Raw genomic sequence first — 23,796 nt, 5'->3', positions numbered from 1 at the left:
AGGTCAGAACACACCGCGAATTAAAAAGACCAACTGTAATAGACTGCTTAGCTGAAGAACTATCTGCCAGTTCTTTATTGAATTAAACAAGAATATGGACCTTCATGTGCAAGTTATCTGGGCCATTGCTACAGAGCTATTGTAACCCAGTTCTCCCTTCACCATTTCAAAATGAAGACAACTGGAAAAGGAAAATGGGCAAAGCTCAGATTCCAAACGCAAGAGATTCTGCAGGTGCCATAAATCTTGAGCTGCACACACAAACTGCTGGAGGAACTCAGCAAGTCAGGCAGCATCTATCATGGATGCTGACAAAACTCAGATTCTTCCCTATTCTAATCCACGTTTCCATAGAAACGAGGTGACCATGGAAAAGATCACCATGGTCACTGCTGCCCAGGTGGAGGAAGACTCACTAGTCTGGCTACACAATCTCGTTGGTTTTATTAGCCACTCGTTAACTGATTCCGTTAATCAACAGAGGTCCATTTAAGGTACAGCTGTACAAAGCTGCACCAACTTGCGTGCAGAAAGGAGCTGAACAGCTGCTATGTTTCACTGTCCTGCACTACATATGGTCACAAAACTCCATGGCTATATCTGAGACACTCTGCTCTGACAGGTGCTGGAAATGAGAGACGAGCGAGCCGTCAGTAGAAGTGATGGATGCAGCCTTGATTAAGAGAAATTTGGATAAGTACAGGGTGGGAGGGGTATGGAGGGGTATGGTCCGGGTGCTGGTTGATGGGACCAGGCAGAATAACTGTTCGGCATATACCAAGTGGGCTGAAAAACCTGTTTCTGTGCTGCAGTGACAAATTTCTATTGGTGCGTGGAGGAGACTATAGCAACCGGTTGCATCATGGCCTGGTATGGGAACACCAATGCACTTCAACGGAAAAGCCTGCAAAAAGTAGTGGACACAGCCCAGTCCATCCCAGGAAAAGCTCTTCCCAACATTAAGCGCATATACACAGACCGCTGCCACAAGAGAACATCATCCACCATATAGACCACAAGACCGCAAGATAAAGCAGCAGAATTAGGCGATTTGGCCCATCAAGTCTGCTCCGCCATTTCATCATGGCTGATCCATTTTCCCTCTCAGTCCCAGTCTCCTGCCTTCTCCCCGCATCCCTTCATGCCCTGACTAATCAAGAATCTATCAACCTCTTATATATATATATATACACATATACACACCCACCCAATGACTTGGCCTGCACAGCCACCTGTGATAACAAATTCCACAGATTCACCACTCTCTGGCTGAAGAATTTCCTCCTCATCTCCATTCTAAATGGGCATCCATCTATTCTGGTTATGGACTCTCCCACCATAGGAACCACCCACTCTTTTGAGGCCTTTGAACATGCAATAGGTTTCAATGACATCCCCCCCCCCACCCAATTCTTCTGAATTCTAGCGAGTACAGGCCCAGAGCCATCAAACACTCCTCAATCACAGAATAATTTACGTGAACCTCCTTTGAACCCTAACGTCAGCACATCCTTTCTTAGATAAGGGACCCAAAACTGCTCACAATACTCAGTGATACCTCACCAGTGCCTTATAAAACCTCAGCATTACATCCTTGTTTTTATATTCTAGTCCTCTCGAAATGAATGCTAACATTGCGCTTGCCTTCCCCAGCACAAACTCAGACTGCAAATTAATCTTAGGGAATCTCGCCCAAGGACTCTCAAGTCCTTCATCAAGGACCCCCACCACCCAGGTCATGCTCTCTTCACACAGCTGCCGTCAGGAAGAAGGTACAGGAGCCTCATCCCACACTACCAGCAGGATCAGGAGCCGTTATTACCCCCTCAACCACAAGGCTTTCGAACCAGAGGGGATGTTTTCACGCATCCCAACACTGACTTGAATCCACAACCTATAGACTCACTCTTAAGGTCTCTGCAACTCATGTGCTTGATATTTATTATTTATTTATTTGTTATCATTACTTTTTTCTCTATTTTGTGCTTGCACAGTTTGTCATATTTTGCACATTGGTTGTCCGTATTGGATTCGGAACAGACTCAATGGGCTAAATGGCCTAATTCTGCTCCTATCTCATGATAGTGTGTGTTTTCATTAAATCTATTGTGTCTCTTTGTATTCTACTGTAAATGCCTACAAGAAAAAGAATCTCAGGGTAGTGCATGGTGAGTTATATATACTTGACAATAAATTTACTTTGAACTTTTTATAGAGCTGTATGATTCAGCATGACAGCTTTCTACTACCTGGACATTTTGCTGTGGGGAGTCAGGGGTGATGTGGAGGCGGTGGGGGGGAGAGAAAAACAATCTGTCCACCCAGGAGAAACACAGGAGAGGCTGATTTTTCCACTTTGACCTGTGCAAGTGTGTTGAATAGAAATGGTTCCCAAAAGGTGTCCTTGCTCGGAGGTAAAAGTTCGGGGAGCTGAACCATTGTAAATCAATTGAAACCATTTGATCTCCAGTTTCCACATTATACCACAGACATTATTCACTACAATTACCTCTGATAGGTGATTGACAAAAGGCAGAAAAGCCTCCAAAATATCCCTTGGATGACTTGCTGAGACTGGCGGCCTCGAGAGAACAGTTGAGAGAAAGCTGGGCCAACACTCCCAGCAGAACTGTCAGATCCCTTATGCCTGAATCCTGGGAATGAAGCATGGCTTTGTAACCCTTTTAGTAATAAAGCTGAAATGACAGGGGTCCAGAACCAATGCCTCAGCAAGTCTATCGCCAGATTCACTGACCTACATAGGCAGGCAGGCGAGGAGTCTCCGTCCGTCTGACTGGGTTAAGGTCGTCGATCGCAGCTGTGGCATGAATTAGATGGAGGAGGGGAAAACGCATCATAAACAGCTTCTTCTCCTGAATACAGCCTCACTTGAACACTGGAAACTTGTGACCCCAGAACAATACAGTCAACACCTCACACACATCACATATGCCACAGTGTATATCAAGCTTCTTGATAGCCCCACTTCATCTTCCTGACACCAAGTCAGGTCACAGCACACAAGTTGGGAATGACTGGCCTTGAGATCTTGCTTCAGGACAACCAGAGGACTGATTAGTGTTTTTGATGTGGCTCCCTCGGTTTCCAGGCCCCAATAACTTGCTTTAACTGACAGGCAGCACTCTTGTAAATTTCTACAGGTGTACCATGGAGAGCATTCTAACTGGCTGTACAGTATCACCGTTTGGTGTGGGGGCAAGGTGACTGCACAGGATCGAAACAAGCTGCAGAGAGTTGTAAACCTAGTCAACTCCTTCATTGCCACTAGCCTCTGTAGTATCCAGGACATCTTCAAGGAGCGATGCCTCAGAAAGGCAACACCAATCATTAAGGACCCCCATCAACCAGGACATGCCCTCTTCTTATTGTTACCATCATCAGTGAGGAGGTACAGAAGCCTGAAGGCACACACTCATCGATTCAGGAACAGTTTCTTCCTATCTGCCATCAGATTTCTGAATGGATATTAAATCCATGAACAGTACCTCTCGACTTTTTAATTTCTAATTTTGCACTAATTATTTAATTTAAATAAATATATATATACACACACCGTAATTCACATTTTTTCTCTATCATTACATATTTCATTGTGCTGCTGCTGCAAAGACAACAAATTTCATGACATATGCCAGTAATATTAAACCTGATTCTGATGCTTACTGCGGCTTCAAGTCCCATCCCAGTGCTTCAGCACCAAGGTACGAACTGCTTTCCATGGACAGAATGGTAGTCATAGAGCACTGAACACAGAAACGGGCCCTTTGGCCCATCTAGTCTGTGCTGACCCATTATTCTGCCTAGTCCCATCAACCCACACCCGGACCATAGCCCTCCATACCCCTTCCATCTATGTACGTCCAAGTTTCTCTTAGAGCCTTGACTAACCGATATAGATGCACAGTGAAGAGTTTCCTGGCTGGTTGCATCACGATCTGGTATGGAAACATCAATGCCCAAGATCAGAAAAGCCTCCAAAGAGTAATGGATACAGCCCAATCTATCACCGGAAAAGCCCTCTCCACCATTGAACACATCCATAAGGAACACTGCAACACAAGAAAGCACCACTCATCACCAAGAACCCGCACCATCTAGGCCGTGCTATCTTCTCACTGCTGCAACTCTCACACCTCTAGGTTCAAGAACAATTATTATTATTCAGCCATCAGGATCTTGAACCAATGTGCATGACTTCACTCAACACTGAACTGATTCCACAACCTATGGACTCACTTTCAAGAAATTTACAACTCATGTTCTCAGTGACCCAACTGAATTGGTCCACCTGAAGATCAATGTGGTCATCTATGCATGGAGCCAAAATAGATCTTAAATGGATTTTTTGCATCTGTATTTACTAAGGAGACAGACACAGAGACTAAGGAACTGAGGCAAAACAGTAGTGAGGAGATGGACTATATCCAGTTTACAAAGACGAGGTGCTTGCTGTCTAGGATGGATAAATCCCCAGGGCCTGACAAGTTGTCCCCTCAGACCTTGTGGGAGGCTAGTGCAGAAATTGTAGGGGGCCTAGCAGAGGTATCTAAAACATCCTTAACTATAGGTGAAATGCCAGAGGTCTGGAGGGTAGCTAATGTTGTTCCATTGTTCAAGAAAAGCCTGGGAAATTATAGCCAGTGATCCTGATGTCAGTAGTGGATAAATTATTGGAAGGAATTCAAAGGGACAGGATACATAAATATTTGGATAGATAGGGCCGGATTAGGGGAGCCGACAAGAATTTGTGTGGGAGCTATTGTCTAACCAATCCTATGCACTTTCTCGAGGTTACCAGGGAAATTAATTAAGGAAAGGCAATGGATGTTCTCTATATGGACTTTAACAACTGATGAAGGTAAGGAAAGCCAATGGATTCTGTTTATTTGGACAAGGCAATTGACAAAGTCCCATAAGGGAGGCTGGTCAAGCAGGTTCTGTCACTTGGCATTCAGGATGAGGTAGTAAATTGGATTTGACATCAGCTTCATGGGAGAAGCCAGAGAACTGTATTAGATGGTTTCTTCTTTGACTAAAAAACTGTTGACTAGTGATGTGTCACAGGGATCAATGCTGGGTCCATTGTTTGTCACGTCATGGTAATATGATAAACTGCATCAGGAAATTTGCAGATAACTCCAAGATTGAGCCCCGGTCAAACTAGTTCCATTTGCTAGCGTTTGGAGGATCACCTTCTAAACATTTCCAATCCATGAATCCATCCAATCGACATTTAAAAAACTGTAAGTGTACATGCCCCAGCCACTTCTGGAAGCTCATTACACATAGGTACCACCCTTTGTATAAAATGATTGCTGCTCAAGTTCCCATTAAATCTTTCCCTCTCACCTGCAGGGCAGAGACGGTAAACCTAAATTGGTATCAAGACAACATCCTTTTCCTCAGTGCCAGCAAAACAAGAGTTGGTCTTTGACTTCGGGAAGCGAGTTCAGCAGAGAACCCCGTCTGTAGCAGTGGCGCTGAGGTGAAGATGGTTAAAAAGCTTCATGTTCCTAGGTGTACACATCACCAAAAACCTGTCCATGCTCGACCACAAACACCACCACCAAGAACGCACATAGCACCTTCATTTCCTCAGAACGCTAAGAAAGTTTAGCATGTCCCCATTGACCCTCACCATTTTGTTTGATGTACCACAGAAAAATCCTATCCAGATACATCACAGTTTGATACAGCAACTGCTCTACCAAAGACCACAAGAAATTGTGAAGAGTTGTGGACACAGTTCAGCGCATAACAGAACTAGCCTCTCCTTCATGGACTGTCTACACTGCTTGCTACCTCAGGAAAGTAGCCAATGTAATCAAAGACCCCATCCATCCTGGGTATTTTCACTTTCCCTCCCCCTTCCATTTGGGCAGAAGATACAAAAGCTTTTCAAAAAAAAAAACTGCACTATGAGGCTCAAGTTACTGTCCATTATGCCTTTCCCATTTGGGGCAGCAATGAAGGTCCTCCATCTCCTTCTGTCCACACTGTCATGAACAGATAAAGGAGGATTCCCTTACTGCGGCTTCTGTAACTTTTATTTTGACCTATCAGGGTTGTTACCCCTGAGCTGAACCCCAGAACCTGGAGGACAGGTGGACCACTCTTAGTCTGGCCTCTAGCCTTTGACCTGTTTGGCATAGGTGATCCTATCAAGAGCCAAAGCACAAAGCCCAAAGCCCTGACTCTGGCCAGCATAGCTCTCTGGGTCACTGAGGCACATAAACCTCCAAACCATACGACAAGGTTGTGGTCCTCTTGGAGGTACCAGAGTCTAGGACAGGTTTAACCCCACCACAATGAAGATGAGCTCTTGACCTCACAACCTAACTCACACAGTCCTTGTACTTTGTTGACTTGCACTGTAACTGGAACACGATATTCTGCAGGTGTATTGATGAGATGAAATTATTTGCATGGTTGACATGCAAAACAAAAGCTTTTCACTATCTCAGTACGTGACAATAATAAACGATGTACCATGCACCTCCTGAGAATTAACAAACCACCATCGTCCTCTCTCCACTATCACCACCATTTGCATTAGACAATCCCGAAGCACAGAACCAGGCCCTTCAGCCCAAATGCTCTGTGACATCCAAGATGCCCCATCGAAGCTCATCCCTTTTCCAGTGTTTGGCACATAACTCCTTACACCTTTATGATCCATATACCTGCCCAGCTGTCTTTAGATCTTGTTCTTTTATACCTGCCTATAAAACTTCCTCTGGCATTTCATTCCACATAAAAAAAATGTTGTGTACAGATTTTGCCACTGAAGTTCCGATTAAGCCTTTCCTCTCGTACCTTAAAACTGTGCCCTCTGATCTCCTCGACTCTGGCAAAACGACACTCTGTCTATAACCCCCCCACCCATCATTACCATGTGCGCCCCCAACACCCTCTTGGCCCCCTGTACCCCCTATCACAGATACCCTTTGCCCCCTGTGGCCCCCTATCACAGGCATCCTCTTTGCCCCCCTGTAGCCCCTATCACACACACACTCATTGCTCCCTGCAGTCTCACATCTTTTCTCAACTTAAAAAAAAAGCTTAGGTACTACCTCATCCGGTTCTGACAAAGGTCAGCAACCTGAAACATTAACTGTCTCTCTCTCCCCCCACAAGTGCTGTCTGATCTACAGCAAATTTGCATCATTTTCCAACTTTATTTCAGGGTGCCATACCTTGGGAAAGACAAAGCCTTAGATGGAGGGTACATAATTACAGGCTGCATCCTCTGGAATGTGGAAGAAAATGGAATGATTTAATCAGCTGGAGAACAGATAAAGTCAATTCAGATAATTGCCAACAAGGCCACTATAACTCATCAATTAAGTGATATAAGGAGCTTTCAACAGTGCTATCAATAATCTCATTAATAGTTCAATGGTCCCATTTAATAACAGAGAATGTAGACAATATACAACCTGAAATTCTTACTCTTTACAGATATCCGTGAAAATAGAGAAAAACCCAAAGAATGAATGACAGAAAAACATTAGAACCCTAAAGTCCTCCTCCCCGCCCCCACACAAAAACAGTAGCAAAAGCATCAACACTTCCCCTCCTCCCTCCCTCCCTCCCTCCCCTTACTCCAGCAGAAGCCCCCCCTTAACCAATTTCCCCCAGGATCAATAAAGTATGACTATGACTATGACTATCCACCGAACAATAGCAATCCCCCAGAGGCCACGATCTAGAGTTCATGAGAAACTACTGTGCATCCAAATATTTCAATATCTCAATAGGCCATCTCCCTCACTAATGAGGGAGGGAGAGAGACAGAGAGAGAGAGAGATTGTTCCTTCTTTATTACTGATTCCCAGTTCTGGATTTTCCAGGACCACTCGGCTCCAGATCTCATTTTTATCTTTGGTCCAAACATGGACACAAGGGCTAAATTCTAGGGGTGAGTTGAGGATCGTTGACCTTGGAACAAGGTAACGTTTAAAGGAGTGTGGCACCCAGGAGCCCTGTAATGACTGACATCCATGGGGATTGAGGGGAAAACTGTCCTCGCAGTTAAAGGAAGGTGGGAGTTAATCATTCCAACCTTAGGACATCTCAACATACGCTCCATGGGGTGGTGTCCATGCTGCTTCAGTGACCTCCCTTCCATCAGGTAGGAAGGGAGGACTTTTTCCACAACTTGTGACGAAACCACTGAACACTCTTTGGCAAGCAAAGCAATCCACACCCCGGCACACAACAAGGTCTGGAGCACGTCCACCCATGATTTGAATCCAGGTGCCAGACAACAGCCATCTCCAACAAGCCTTTGTAATGAAACGGATGGCATGCAAAACAAAGATTTCCACTGTATCTAGGAATATAATGTACGACAATAATAAACCAAGTTATCAATTTAATTTACCCTCCACCACTTACAAACTATGAACGCAGTTACTGATCAAAGAACTCAAAATGCACAAGAGAAAGCCATGAATTCCAGCATGGCACAACACAGTGACCGCAGGAATACCACCACCTGCAGGTTCCCCTCCATCCGGACAGGAATATATCACCACCCCTTCACTGTGTTGGGTTTACATCTTGTACCTCACTACACGTTGGAGAGCTCCTCCACCACTTGGCGTGCAGTAGTTCAAGGGAACATCTTACCACCACCTTCTCAAGAACAAAACGATCTGGGTAATACATACTGGTCTTGCAGTGACACACCAATACTTACACTGTTTTACCTTTAGGGCTAAGGCCAGGGGTTCCCAATCTTTTGTATGCCATGGAACAATACCATTAAGCCTGTGGACCCCAGGTTGGGAACAGCTGGATTAAGGGAATTTGATCATTCGGATAGAGAATCTTCTTCTAATTGTCACGGGGCAGGACGAGAGAACAGAAATCTAAATATTAGAACAAGGTTTCTGGGGTGCATTGAACCAGAGAGTAGAAGAAATTTGAAACTCTCTTTAGCTAATTGTTAATTTTAAGTTGGCATCAAAGATATTTGGTGTGAGAGAAAATAGAACAAGCCTGGTGTCTGGATTTAAGCCTTGGAGCTGAGGTGATTAGTTTAAGGATGGTTTGACTTGGTTTGAAGGACTGTACTCGCTTCCAATATCCTAATCATAGAGTCATGTAACATTACAGCACAAAAACAGGCCATTTGGCCCACCTAGTCCATACTGAACTAATAGCTTGCCTTGTCCCATTGACCTGACCATAACCATCTATAACGCCTCACATCTGTCGTACCAATTCAAATTTCTCTTAAATGTTGAAATCAAAGTCACACTAGTCCACCCAGTTTGTAGTCAGGATGAGCAATACAATCGTCCAAGATAGAATGAAGTCCAAAATAAATTAAAGAAGCAACACTCTTACAATAACGACCTCAAGTATCCATAGAGAACAAATTTGGCTGAAAAGCTGATTTACAAGGTTTCCATACCAATGCCTTCTGTGTATAGCAATGTACATATATCACACTGCAATGTACAGCAATGTATGTATATCACCCTGCAATGTACAGCAATGAACATATATCACACTGCAATGGACAGAATGTATGTATATCACACTGCAATGTACAGCAATGCATGTATATCACATTGCAGTGTACAGCAATGTATGTATATCATGCTGTAACAAATAGATTTTTACAGCATTATCTCTAACTTGCTCCACTCATTGTTAGGTTGCACTGTTGACAGCTATTGTCTGTGCAATATCCAAAACTATGAATTGATGTCTATGGCCAGCTGTTATTCCATGATGAGGCCACCCTCTGGGTGGAGGAGCAACAGTTTATATTCCGTCTGGTTAGCCTCCAACCTGGTGGCATGAATATCAATTTCTCCTTCTGGTAAAAAACTATTTCCCTCCGCCTCCCCTCTTCTTCTGTTCCCCACTCTGGCCTCTTATCTCTTCTCACCTGCTAACACCTCCCCCCGGTTCCCCTCCTCCTTCCCTTTCTCCTATTGTCCACTTTTCTCTCCTATTAGATCCCTTCCTCGTCCGCCATTTACCCTTCCTACCCACCTGGCTCCACCTGTCAACTACTAGCTTGTCCTCCTTCCTCTCCCCCCACCTTTTTATTCCGGCATCATCCCCCCGCTTCCTTTACAGTCCCAAAGAAGGGTCTCGGCCCAAAATGCCGACTGTTTATTCGTTTCCAAGGAAGCTGCCTGACCTAAGCTCCACCAGCACTTTGTGTGTGTTGCTCTGGATTTCCATCATCGGCAGATTTTCTCAAGTGCATGATTTTATTGTTTCTCATCAGCCGTTCCCTGGAGCAGGGAGGCAGAGACAGAGTTTAACACTTCACCTGGTTCTGTCTGTGTGTGAGATCTCCCAGCTGTCAGTGCCCAGAGGCACGCTGGCGCTCTGCAGCCTACAGCAGGTCCTTTCAGGACCGGCAGTAATTCACAGCATCTTTTCATGCATAAAGCTGAAAAATGGAACTCAGTGCCCAGATGGTTAAGTTCCGCAAGGGCTCTATTCCTCTTGGGCACAGATACAAGGAGTTTTGTTAATTAAAAGCAGAGTTAAATCAGCTGCTGGGAAAGAGAAACAGTTCCTGCAGAAAGGAAGCGAGAGACTGGAGTCTGCTGTCAGAGTGTGCTCAGTGCCAGAACAAACAACTGCAACTCTGCTTATTGAATCATGCCGTGAATGGAGGTTGATAAACACCAGCTCACCTTTCTTCAGAGCTCTGGACAGTTACACCAACAAACCCTTCCACTGGATTCGTTGCTATTGCATCACTTCTGGTACGGGGGTGGGGGGAGCCTCGGCACAGGATCGAAATAAGCTGCGGAAAGTTCTAAACTCAGTCAGCTTCATCATGGGCACTTGCCTCCCCCACACCCCGGAATCCAGGACTTCTTCAAAGAGCGATACCTCAAAATGCGGCATCCATCATTAAGGATTCCTATCAGCCGGGACATTCTCTCTTCTCATCAGGAGGAGGTACAGAAGCCTGAAGGCACACACTCAATGATTCAGGAACAACTTCTTCCCCTCTGCCATCTGAGGTCTGAATGGAGAGTGAACCCATGAACCCTACCTCACGACTGTCTTATTTCCATTTTTTTGCACTACTTATTCAGTTTACCTATTTAATATACATTCTCATACTGTAATTCAGATTTTGTTTTCTCTATTATTATAGCATTGCACTGCTGCCGTAAAGTTAACAAATTCTACGGCACGTGCCAGTGATATTAAAGCTAATTCTGGTTCCGATTTGGCAGTGATAGCAAACCTGATTCTGATTTTGATTTCGTTCATTTTAGTTAACCTACAACGGGAGAGACTTAAAATGTTCCACTTCTAGGATTGGCACCACTCTCTGAGTATGCTATAAAGCGCAAATCCATCGGCATACGCACCAGTCCCCAATTGAAGGAGATTTCAACTGTGCTTACTAAGCTGTGGAACATCTAGTTGGCTCATTAACCTGGTTACTTCTTCCACTGCAGCTCTAAAGCCATTTTCGACTTAGCTTCCTTCTTAAACTCACAGTTTAGAAATGTCGCTCAGTACAGCTTCGAGTTTAACTTAACCTACCAGAAGGTCAAGTTGTGACAAGATTATGTTGATTTTTCACTAAACCCCAACTGCAAATCCTGACTGTCACTGGCGTGTCACCTGGCTGTAAAGAAAGGAAGAAAGCAGTGTAACTGCTCGTGACGGGGCATCTTATCAGCTGCTTTCTAACCGGTCAATCGGATTAACATAATCGTGTTGCTGAATGTCAATTTAAATTATTTTGGAGTTTTTGAACACAAAATATTGATTTTAAAAAATCCCCCCGGGACTATCTGACAGAGAAGCACTGTTTGGAGAATCGGGTGGGGGAATTTCAGTTCAAGTTCAAGATGTGTATTAAAAATTATTTTGTTTAACTTAAAGACTCTAAAACTACATAATGCACAAGTCCCATATGGCAGAATCTACGTCAACACAATGTATCAATTACAGGGGACAAGAGCCTTAGGAGTCTCACCACCAGGTTGAAGAACAGTTACTACCCCTCAACCACCAGGCTTTTGAACAAAAGGGGGTAACTACACTCACTTGCCCATCCATTGAGATGTTTCCACAACCAACTCTTACTTTAAGGACACTTTATCTTGTTATTTCATGTTCTTGTTATTTATTGCTATTTATTTATATTTGTATTTGCACAGTTTGTTATCTTTTCAACTCTAGTTGATCTTTAGTTACTTTTCTATAGATTTGCTGAGTATGCCTGCAGGAAAATGAAACTCAGGGTTGTAAACAGTGACATATGTGTATGCTGATAATAAAACTTACTTTTACCTTTGAACTTTGAGTGGACTAAACAATCAACCTCCATAAGCACTCTGGACCACAAAGGCAGTATCTACATTAACTCAATCCATCCTCCCATCAATTTCAAAGTGGTCCGAACAACATCCGAGGTTAGCATTGTGGACTGCAGATCAATCTAGTTTTCATCTGCAGACTGTCCTTGGAAGCCACATCCAGGACATTTCTCATTGAAAAGTTCTTGCATCAATGACTTTGTAAGTTTGAGCATCAAATCTATAATAAAATGTTAGCTGTTCACTCAACCAGAAGTAAGTAAATTCTCTCTGGTGAAAAGCGCAGGAAACACAGCCACCTTGAAGAAGAAGTCTTTAAAAGCAGTAGAAGCATCAGGAAACTGAGCCATGTTCATAAACCTATGCATTCTTATCCACAAGCACACATTTTCATTTATATAGCTCCCCACATATCAACAAATCCCAGAGCTTTCAGGACCTACTCACTCCCTTTGAACAGTGACTTACAGGCGACCACAACAGCTGGATTATACACAGGAAAGTCCTCTAAGCAGAATTGAATTAACAAGTAGTTGAGCTATTTTTGGCTTCAGTTGAAAGGACAGATATTGGTGAAGGTAACGGGGAGCCTCGTTACTCCTCACACAGTGCCATGGGAACCTGCATGCAGACCTCGGTTTAATGTCTCACCTAAAGGACGGCACTTCTGCCAGTGAAATGTTCCCTCAGCACAGCTCAGATGTGTCAGCCAAGATGATGCACAGGTCCTGAGGTGTGAGACTAGAACCCATAACCAACAGAAGGCGAGAGCGCCAGACACGAAGCAAAGCCAAATCTGCTAACAATACAACTTGATTTTGTGCATTTGTCAAAAATAATACAGCAATTCCTCAACATTCAGTACATTCTTTACTCCAAGGTCATTGTATGTTTGGAAATGTTATGTTTCATAACTTCAAAACATTAAGCTAATTCAAAAGAAGACACGGAAGTCCAAAATGTGGGTCTAACTTTGAGTTTACTTTAAGCTAGGTTCGCTCGTATTATGTGGTAGCATGACAATGTATGCAATTAACATTTCTACATATAACCCATAATTAATTATTTAAATGAACAAGAAAGCTGAATCAATGTATATACAAAATCACTCAAATATTAAATACACATCAGCAAAGTTCAGAGCTTAAAGTGTCATACAACATGGAAATAGGGTCTTCAGCCCAGATGGTCCTTGTCAACCAAGATGCCTCATCTGAGCTCATCCTACTTACCAGTGTTCAGCCCAAAACCTTCTGAATCTTTCTGATCCATGTACCTGTGCAATATAATGCAGCACTGCGGCAAAGTCTTATCTACATATACATAGCCAAGGTGCCTGAGACTTTGGACAGTACAGTAGTAATTTTCTGTATTGCACTGTACTTCTACTGCAAAAAAACCAAATTTCATGACCTATGTCAGTGACTACCCACCCACCCTGGCACTCCTTCTCTGCCACCTGTCCCACACTCCTCCCACGGCGCTCCACCTTCGCCATTCACATCTCTTGCTCCTGCCAGATTTACAAACTCGCTCTCCGCTCCACGTTGACAAATACAGTACTGTGCAAAAGTCTTAGGTTCCCTAGTTAAGATGTGTCTAAGGCTTTTGCAAAGTACTGCATGTAACAGCAGAATGTGTTAGAAACTTCTAGCAAGTCAGGCTGGATTGTCATCAAAGAAACATAAAACGTTAAAAATTTCTCCCTCCACAAAAGCAGCCTGACCTGCTGAGTGTTTCCAACATCTTTTACATTTGTACATGTTCACAGTGTTGCCCATCATAGGAAGAATGGTGAGGTTTTGGAGAGGGTGCAGAAGAGGTTTACCAGGATATTGCCTGGATTAAAGGGAATGCGCTATAACAAGAGGTTGGACAAACTTGGGTTGGTTTCTCGGGAGAGCTGGAGACTGAAGGGAGATCTGATAGACGTTTATAAGGTTATGAAAGTCATTGACAGAGTAGACAGACTGTATCTTTTTCCCAGGCTTGCCCAGAGGGCAAGCATTTAAGGTAAAAGGGGGAAAATTTCAAAATTTCGAAGTTTAAGGGGAACATGAGAGGAAAGACCTTCATTCAAAGGGTCATAAGAATATGCGAGATCGATTTCAACATTTAAGCGAACATAGATGGTCGGAGGATGAAGGGCTGTGGTCTCGGTGCAGGTCGATGGGAGTAGACAGTTTAAATAATTTCAGCATGGACTAGATGGGCTGAAAGGCCAGTTCCTGTGCTGTACTTTTCGATAACTCTATGAGATATAAGAATCAAGTTTTATTGCACAGAGAGTGGTGGCTGTCTAGAATGTGCTGCCTGGGGTGGTGGTAGAAGCAAATATATTACAGATTGTTAAGAGACGTTTACATGAATGTGAGGAAATAGAAGGATATGGTCATTGTGTCGGCAGAAGGGATTAGTTTAGTTAGCCACTTGATTACTAATTTAATAGGTTTGGTACAACGTTTTGGGCCGAAGGTCCCCTTCCTGTGGGCTGTACTGTTCTAAGTTCTGTTTTTGTTTTTATTTCAGACTTCCAGCATTTGCAGTTCTTTCTTCAGGTTTCCAACAAAGGCTGATAATAGCAAGCAACATTTGCATCAAGCAAGTCCAAAGCAATGGCCTTGACATTCAATAATGTCATCATCAACTCCCCGATCATCACCGACCTAAAATCCATCTCGATCAGGCTACAAAAGGTGAGAATGCTCTCCACTCCCCTGGATGAGCATAAGGATGCAAAGCTGGACAACATCTGGAAGGAAGTCCCCAGCAACTGGCCATCATATCGCTTCAACCCAGGCCTCAAACTCTGCAGTAATGTACAAATCATCTTAAAATAAACCTGTTTCCGTCATCTGGAGAATTGTGATGATTTTTGAAAGGGTAGATGGGGAATGGGTGGAGACCATTTGGAATAGCAGATAGCATCCTATTCTCACCCTAAACATTTTCCTCAACTATTGCTGTACAGTTTGTCACTCAGAACCATTATATAGTTACATACAGTCCTTCAGTTACCTTTTCAGCACTTCCCAAACCCACTACCACCAAAGAAGTATCACACACCCACAACTGTTGACTTAGTGATCCGGAGGAAGGAACAGTGTCTAAAGTTTCCAAACTTGACAATGGTACAATAACTGGAAGGGCATGTTGTGATAAGGATATAGTGAGTTTGCAGTGGGATATAGATAGATTGAGTGGGCAAAAGAATGCCAAATGGAGATTAACATGGGGAAGTGTGAGGTCATGTACTTCAGTAAGGAGAAACTGAAGGCAGATTAATCTCTGATTGGAGGGAGACTGAAATCGAGGGAGCTTCAGGGTGATCTAAGTTTTCTTGTGCATGAATCACAAGTTGTAGAAAGTGAGCTGGCTTTTTCCACTGAGGCTGGGTGGGACTACAATTAGAGGTCACAGGTTAAAGGTGATAGGTGAAATGTTTAAGGGGAACATGAGGGGAAACCTCTTCACTTTGAGGGTGGTGAAACTGTTGTACGAAGTGCCAGTGCAAGTAGGATACAATTTCAATTTCAACGTTTAAGAGAAGTTTTGATAGGTACATGGATGGAGGTGGGGGGGGTGGGGTATGGAGGGCGATGGTCTGGGTGCAGGCATGAACTAGATGGACCTGTTTCTGTGCTGTAGTTTTCTACAGTTCTGTGTTAGCAGGAAGGTCCAACAAGAGGTTAAGAAGGTAAATAGCATGTTGGCATTCATTGTTAAGAGATTAGAGTTTTAAAATATGCATGTTTTGGTGTCCTATCATAGGAGATTAAACAATTTGGGACTGTATTCCTTAGAAAAATGATGGGCAACTTTATTCAAAGATGTTATATCTTAAGGGTTTCTGACAGGGTAAATGTTGAGACCTTTTTTCTAGGAGGACCAGTAATTAAAAATGTAGAAACTTCCTCTGCCAGAGGGTGGTGAATCTCTGGCACTGTCTGCCCCAGTGGGTAGTGGAAACTGGATCAGTACAAGTATTTAAAGTGAACATTTAAATATTTGACAGCTCAGGGAAAATGACACCGAGAAGAGGAGCCTAGAGCCGCAGAGATCAGCCGTGATCACATCGAATGGTGGGGTAAGGCAGAAAGTCTGATGGCCTACTCCTGCAAATGGGGTTGAGAGAATACAACAGCCAGGACTGAATAGTGGAGCAGACTCAATGGGCTGAATGGACTAGTTATGTTCCCATATCTTACAGTCTTTTGGCTCACTGCTAACTAGGACAAGGGCAGTTGGTCTGTGGTAATACCATCACCTGTAGTTTTCTCTCTGAGACTCGCACCTTCCAGAATGGAAGTAAGTCATCAATATTTCATTTCTACTGGGTCTACGTCAGGGGTTGGGGTATATGGGGTGTCAGGGAGGGGAAGCAGCTCTGGTGGGGGAGCATGTCACATCCTTTTCAGAGTGGTTTGTCCACCTTTGGTCCCCACCTGGCACTCAGCTCTCACCTATGGCTCCCCGTAGCTGTTTGCATGCGACAGCGGCCACACCCCGGGCAACGGCTTCAAGAAGCCGGCTAAACCAGGTGAGGGTAGCCAACGGGTCTCAAACCCTCGGTGAGATAGGGTGTTGTCTATCCCAGCACATGAAGACAGACTCCGGCGGATTGAGCGGACGAGACCAATGGAAGCTCCAACAGTCAAGAAGGAAGTCTCTGCAGGCGTCATGGAATGCATAGAGCACGACAAGACACCAAAGATGTCCTGGTCATCCACTGCACCTAATCCCATCTCCAGCTGTCTCGATTCTTGTTTTGCCACTGGATCCAGATGGGAATTGGGAAGAGAGAGTGAGGCTGACGCTGCGCAACTCTCCCTCATTTAAATCCCTACATTTATTTGGGACACTGTGCCACTTAATTGGGACAGAAGACTGTTGCCAAACAGTTTCTAACTAGCATCAGTCACATGCACTTGTGTGACCATTAGACACTACACTGTACTCAGAGTGAACAGTTCTTAAATAGCATCAGTTGTGCATGGTTGTGTTCAAAAAGCAGTGACTTATACCACTGATAGTTGGTAAGAAATAATCAGTAAGAAAATTCAGAACTCTTTTTTGCTCATTGCAGTTTCAAGCATTCAGGCTGAAGATGCCAGAAATGGCTGGGAATGAAAATGAAATGATTTCACTACCTCAACAAGTTAGGAACTATGAAGAATTTGAAGGAATAGACAATCATCTTAAATATTGCAATGGGCGATGTAAATCACTGAAAGTATTGTATGAAGGCAGTCCATTATCTGCATTGATTTTGTTCATTTACAGTCAATCAAAGAAGGAGGCAGCATGCACTGGATAAATTCCTCCATCAATAACTATAAAGAACTAATACACACTTTTATAGTATTGTAGTTGTATTGGTAGTGTTCTAATTTGTTCTGTATTTAATGTAAATACATAATTGGTACTCAGTTAAAAAGTTTGTTGTTTTATACTTTGTTAGCTATTTCCCTGAAACCAGCTTATTCAGGCAATTGCTTAATTGGACCAAAGTGTATTAGTCCCAATGTATCCCAATTAACCAGAATCCACTATATTGCTATTGGCGAATTCCGAGTCAAATCCGTTTTCCTGGTATCTGTAAATGTATCGAGCTGGAACATTGCTTCCTTCAGCTTTTAATATCACAAGTCTCCAGGAAATTAGCAGAGCTCACTCTGGTATGGCTGCCAGCCCGGGTCTGGGCAGCTGGGTCGAAGAGATGTGATCACCACCTCCAATTCTCACAGGATTTCCCACGCATTGCCATTAACACCTCCAACATTCTCATTCAGATTATCTTTCGTGTGACATTATCAGTTCAGATGTGTACTTGAGACTTTTAAATTTTTCCCCAAAAAAACCACCACTGAGCTTATTCTAACACCGTCATCTTTCTGACGTGCACGCTTTGGCTTCGGACCTGGCACTCATTTGAGCAGCTCAAAGCTCAGTGAAGTCACAACAAGGTCCGGTCTTCTCCCACATTTTCCCCTCTACCTTGCAGCGATTACCCAGTGAGCTGCTTGCAATCACAAAGCCCCCATCGTGGAGATGAGCTACAGACATCATCGCAGGGCCAATTCTCAAACAAGGCTGGTTGTAAACTCAGAGCACTGCCAACAAACAGCATTCTTTCTCAAAACATGCTTGTGTGGTATGAATTACAAGGTCAGAAACTGAACTTACTTTTAGCTAATAAAATATTCATTCAACGTCAGCAATGGAATTTGAACAGAATCAGAGGAAGTCTCCTCGTTCACAGTATTGATTAAACAATAAATGTTATTTGGAGCTTTTGGAAATAGTCCGGAGTCTGCTGCAGTGAAAATGGTTCTGTCCAACAGCTCCCCCAGAGGTTTGATTGTAGTGATTTCTCAAAATACGGATGACAATCACAGGCTTGTCTGTCTCTTCCAAAGCGTTCTCTCACAAAGTAGTCAGATTGGCCTTTATAATAATTAGCGTCAGTGGTCTCCGACAGTAAAGGAGCTAAATTCCTCGGGACCCCCTTTGCTGTAGCTTTTGTCCATGTCTCAACTCGCGAGAGGACGCATCATGCTTGGCTGCTATTGGCCCAGAGTCAAAACAAATCACCATGTAATCACCATGTGTCGACAAGTGAAAAATGTCCACCTGCACAGAGCACGGGGTGGGGAAGGGGGCTGCCCGCGGAATTATCCTGCTGCACGGAGCTCTCTCCAAGAAGAAGGGGTGATAATTGGATAGCTGGGAGGAGATGTCGTCTGCACCTGCTGTTACTGTCGGGGAGAGCTGGAGGTCTGCTCTCACTCAGTTTTGCATGTTGATTTGCAATAATGGGACCATTATTGTAAATATTCAACTCGTCAATAACATATAGGGTAGGAGCCAGGTATCTATTTATCGTCTGTCTGTATTGTATTTGCGTTGTGCATCCTCACTAAATTAATAAGCGAATATAGTCACAAAAACTAAAAAGTCTGCAGATGCTGGAAATCCAAAGGAAATCACACACAAAATGCTGGCGGAACTCAGCAGGCCAGGCAGCATCTACGGACATGAATAAACAGTTGACGTTTCGGTCCCCGACCCTTCATCAGGACTCCAAAGAAACCGGGAAGATGCCTGAATAAATTGGTGTGGGGAGGCGAAGGAGGCAAGCTGGAAGGTGATAGGTGAAGCCAGGTGGGTGGGAAAGGTCAAGGGCTGGAGAAGAAAGAATCTGATAGGAGAGGAGAGTTGTCAGTAGGAGAGGGGAACCCGGGGAAAGTAATAGGCCCGTGAGAAAAAGTCACCCGTATGGCTCTTTGGCTACATAGAGAAGACGAGTTGGCATCGCAGATTTTTTATTGACTTCGTCTTTGATCGTTCGTCCTTGTTTGAATTTGATCCAATTGCTTTTACATGAATTACGGAAGAGTGGAATGATTTTATTGTTGGTTTGTAATAAAGAATTAAAAGGTATTTTTCGATGAAATCCGGTTAATAACAGTGCAATACTCTCTTAGCCTCAGTGACTTTTAATTTGTTTTCAAGTAGTCACTACATATAGTATTTTAAAATGAGCCAATTCAATATCTTCTTTGCAGTGAATCGGTAATCAAATTCAGAGCAAAATGTAGAAAAAAACGTTATATTCCGACACTTAGCTAAAATGAACTTATTGTGGACTTCAGGAAGGGTAAGACGAGGGAACACAAACCTACCCTCACAGGGGGATCAGAAGTGGACAGAGTCAGCAATTTCATGTTCTTGGGTGTCATTAACCCCGAGGATCTAACATATCGGTGCAGTTACAAAGAAGATGGTTACAGCGGCTGCATTTCATCAGGAGTTTCAGGTTTGTCACCAAGGACATTAGCAGATATCCACAGATATACCATGGAGAGCATTCTAACTGGTTGCATCACCGTCTGCTACAGGGTGAGGGGACACAGCTACTGCACAGAATCGGAATAAGCTGCAAAGAGTTGTAAACTTAGGCAGCTCCATCATGGGCACTAGCCTCCGTAGTGTCCAGGACGTCTTCAAGGAGTGATACCTCAAAAAGGCAGCCTCCATCATGAAGGACCCCCATCACCCAGGCCATGCCCTCTTCTCATCGCTACCACCAGGAAGGCCTGAAGGCACACACTCAACGACTCATGAACAGTTTCTTCCCCTCTGGCACCCGATTTCTGAATAGACATTGAACCCATGAACACTTCCTCGCTACTTTTTAAAATTTATTTTCGGCACCACTTATTTAATTTAACTGTTCAGTATATATTCATGCTTTTATTAATGCGCGTTGCATTGTACTGACACCGCCAAGACAACAAATTTCACTATTAAACCTGATTCTGAAGGTGATTGCTCAGTTCTGTGAACATTACAATTCGCCTCGTCTCGCATCAGATGTTACCCACTGATGCTCAGTGCTGCCACACGGATCACTGTTAATAGTTTGGGGAGGGGAGGGAGGAAGAACTGAACATCAACCCCACGTACAGCAGCAGGTCTCCTCAAACAGGAGAGACACGAACACGCTCAGAATGGACATCGCTCTTCAATCCCTATTAGATGTAACGCCAGCTGCGCTTAGCCTCCTCACAAGTACAGTCAGGGACAGCTAAAACAGTTCCCCCTCCATCTCTGATGCTGGAAGTAAGGATCCGTGGCAGACATCCTTCAGGGCAGGGGTCCCCAAACTTAGTTATATACCAATGACCCAGGGGTCCTGCTTCAGGGTAATACCCGAGAGGTGATACGACTTCATCTCTCTGCTCACTCTTTGACATTTTGTGCCCTGGTCTTGCTTTTCAAACGGTTTCACGCTGCCTGGTTTGTCAGCCGAGCCTCCTAGAGCCCAAAACTAATCTCTTAACAAATGGTTGTACTTTTGGCTTTCTTCAACTGTGTCTGCGGCAGGCACAGAATTAGAAGTTCAATGGCCTCAGAGAAACATCACAAGCTGTCTGCCAAAGTGATGTCAAACATCTCAGCAGTCCTGTCAACACCGCGTTTTCTTCGCAGAAGGCCTCTGAAACATTAGGTTTCAGTTTTTTAAAGTACATTTCCTATTCTGCCTTTCCACTTCCCACTAGACCCTCTCTCTCTCCAACTCCCAAGTCCCAGATGCACACTGGAGGAGGTTCAGAGACATCTGCATGAGTACTGTTGTCCCGCACCTCCCCAGGTCCTGACAATCTGTCTTCCGTCCAATCTCTCTTCTTACCCCCCCCCCCCAAAGAGATGGCTGTGGACAAATATTAGTTTTCAAATATATCACAAGCCAAAACAAAACGATATTGACTCGAATAGATTGTCAAACTGCTTTTGGGTAGATAATAATTCATGTCGTTTGCGGGAAGAAACTCTGCTTTGGGCCATTCTCCGTCCCAGCATACTGTGCCTTCCTCTGAATTCACTCATATACAATCTAATTAAACAGATCCCTCTCGGCTAAATCCATCAGTACAGCTAAGTAACAGACTCAGACATCTGTTACTGCTATGCATTGATCCGACAGCCCCACCGATGTGCAGACAACTGTACTGTACTCTATCTGTTACGTGCTGTCAGGGGATGGGGAAGGTATAGCTCGGGAACTTCGATACGTGCATTAGGCTTTTATTCAATTAGAATGTGCTCATTCTCGTCCACGCGTTTTATCGTCAGCGAGACCCGGCCAGTGACCGGACTGCTCCCGCCGCCGTATTTTAAACTTCGGTGCCCCCGAATCTCAGCGGAACACCGCCTGCTTGAAAACTACTTGAGACGGCGCAACGCGCAGAGCCGATGTCACACTCTGTGAGGAGAAGTTCCGTCCGCTCCCCCCACCACCCACCGGCTCTCGGAGCATCACCCACTCCTCTTGCCCAACACGGAGCTTCACCACACACACACGTCCCCAGCAATATCCGCCTCCACCCAGGGGTCCCAGGGTGGACCAGCGTGCGGGCGGGTGGGAGTCACGGTGTGGACAACTGGGGTCCCGGTGAAATGTCAGAAAACGGGGCAGTCGGTTCCCGGTTTTAGCGACAATCTCCCCATCCCTCCCGTCACCCTCACTCCCCATCCTCCTCTCCCTCCCACCTCCCCGCACACACTCCCTCGTTCCTTCCTCCCCCATTCCTTCCTTCAGTATCTCCCCCTCTGTCCGTCTCACTCCCTCATACCCTCCTCTCCCTCCCTCCTCCAGTTGTCACTAACTTGGTCCCGGGATTTTTCACTCAGTGTGTCCTCTTCTCTCCGCCCTCTCACGCACATCTCCTCACTCCCTTCCTGCTTCTCTCCTATCACCCCATTCCCTCCCCGTTTCCCTCCATCCCCTCTCATCCCCTCACCGTTCCCACTCTCCCCTTCTCTTCTGGGTTGGCACTAACTTGTTCCCGATATTTCTCTCTCTCTCTCTCTCTCTCTCTCTCTCTCTCTCTCTCTCTCTCTCTCTCTCCCAGCTCCGGGTTGTCATTAACCTGGTCCCGATGTTGTCCTCTTTTCCGCTTCTCTCTCTCTCTCAAGCCTCCCTCTCCATGCTCCCGGTTGTCACCAACTTCTTCCCGATATTTCTCACCTCTCTGTGTCAGTCTGTCTCCCATCTTCTCTGCCTCTCTCTCTCCCTTCTCTCTCTGTCTCTCTCTGTCTCTCATTCCCCTTTCCCTCCCTCTCTCACTCCCCTCCCTCCCTCCCCTTCCCTCGCTCCCTCCCTCCGCTTCCCTCTCTGTCGTTCCCTCCTTCTACCTTCCTCGCTCCGTTCCGCGCTGTCACTAACTTGTTCGCGATGTTGCTTTCTCCTCCGTGCTCGCGCTCTCCTCTCTCTCTCTCCCTCTCTCTCTCCTCCGCTTCTGCCTCACTCCTTCTCTCCGCCAGGCTCGGCGCTCGCGGTCGGAATGTCTCATTAGCATGTCACGTATATTAGCATATCACGTATATTACCCTACCGCGCCGTCTTAACATATCGCGCGCCTGGTGACGGGTGGGGGGCGGGCGGTCAGCTCCTGGCACCCATGGGTGCCCATTAACGCTGTCACTGCTGTAGCCCAAGGTCACCACACCGCCACCAAGCCTGCCCCGTACACGGTGCACGTCAGAGGAACCTGCTGGGAGGGATCATTTGGCACCCACTCATTTCCCTATACCTCAATAACTGTCACCACAACGACTAATTTTAAAAAAATGTAATTTATTGCGCAAAATAGGCCCTTCCAGTCCAACAGCCCCGATTTAACCCTTGCCTAATCACCGGACAATTTACAATGAATAATTAATCCACTGAGTTTGGACTGTGTGAGGAAACTGGAGCAGGTGGAGGATATCCAAGCATTCCATGTGGGGGGGGGAGTTGTTCTTCTTCTTTTCTGTGCCTTGTGGCACATCGGGTGGCAACTTTGCCGTACCTTAAGCATTTGTCTGTTCTTACGAGTCCGAGTTGCTACCTCAAAACTCAACCCAGCACGGATGGAAAGCATGCAAGGAGCCAGCAGGATTT

The 23,796-nt window shown here is 44.8% G+C and overlaps 1 protein-coding gene across 2 annotated transcripts in view; it reads right to left on the bottom strand.

The window, feature by feature from the left end:
• The window catches only part of LOC134355368 (plexin-A2-like), a 560,952-nt gene extending 537,746 nt beyond the window's left edge, over window positions 1–23,206 (bottom strand). Inside the window, exon 1 of one of the 2 annotated variants that reach the window (XM_063065148.1) lies at window positions 23,080–23,206. In XM_063065148.1, the coding sequence (XP_062921218.1) occupies window positions 23,080–23,206 (127 nt within the window). Of the gene's footprint in view, window positions 1–23,048 lie in introns of both variants that reach the window. The other variant, XM_063065149.1, reaches the window with a different exon arrangement.
• Between the last annotated feature and the right edge of the window lie 590 nt (window positions 23,207–23,796).

Source organism: Mobula hypostoma, chromosome 13 (genome assembly GCF_963921235.1).
Source record: "Mobula hypostoma chromosome 13, sMobHyp1.1, whole genome shotgun sequence".
In the NCBI taxonomy this organism is placed as follows: Eukaryota; Metazoa; Chordata; class Chondrichthyes; order Myliobatiformes; family Myliobatidae; genus Mobula; species Mobula hypostoma.
The sequence above is the reverse complement of the archived record's forward strand: the minus strand, read 5'-3'. Positions and strand labels throughout refer to the sequence as shown.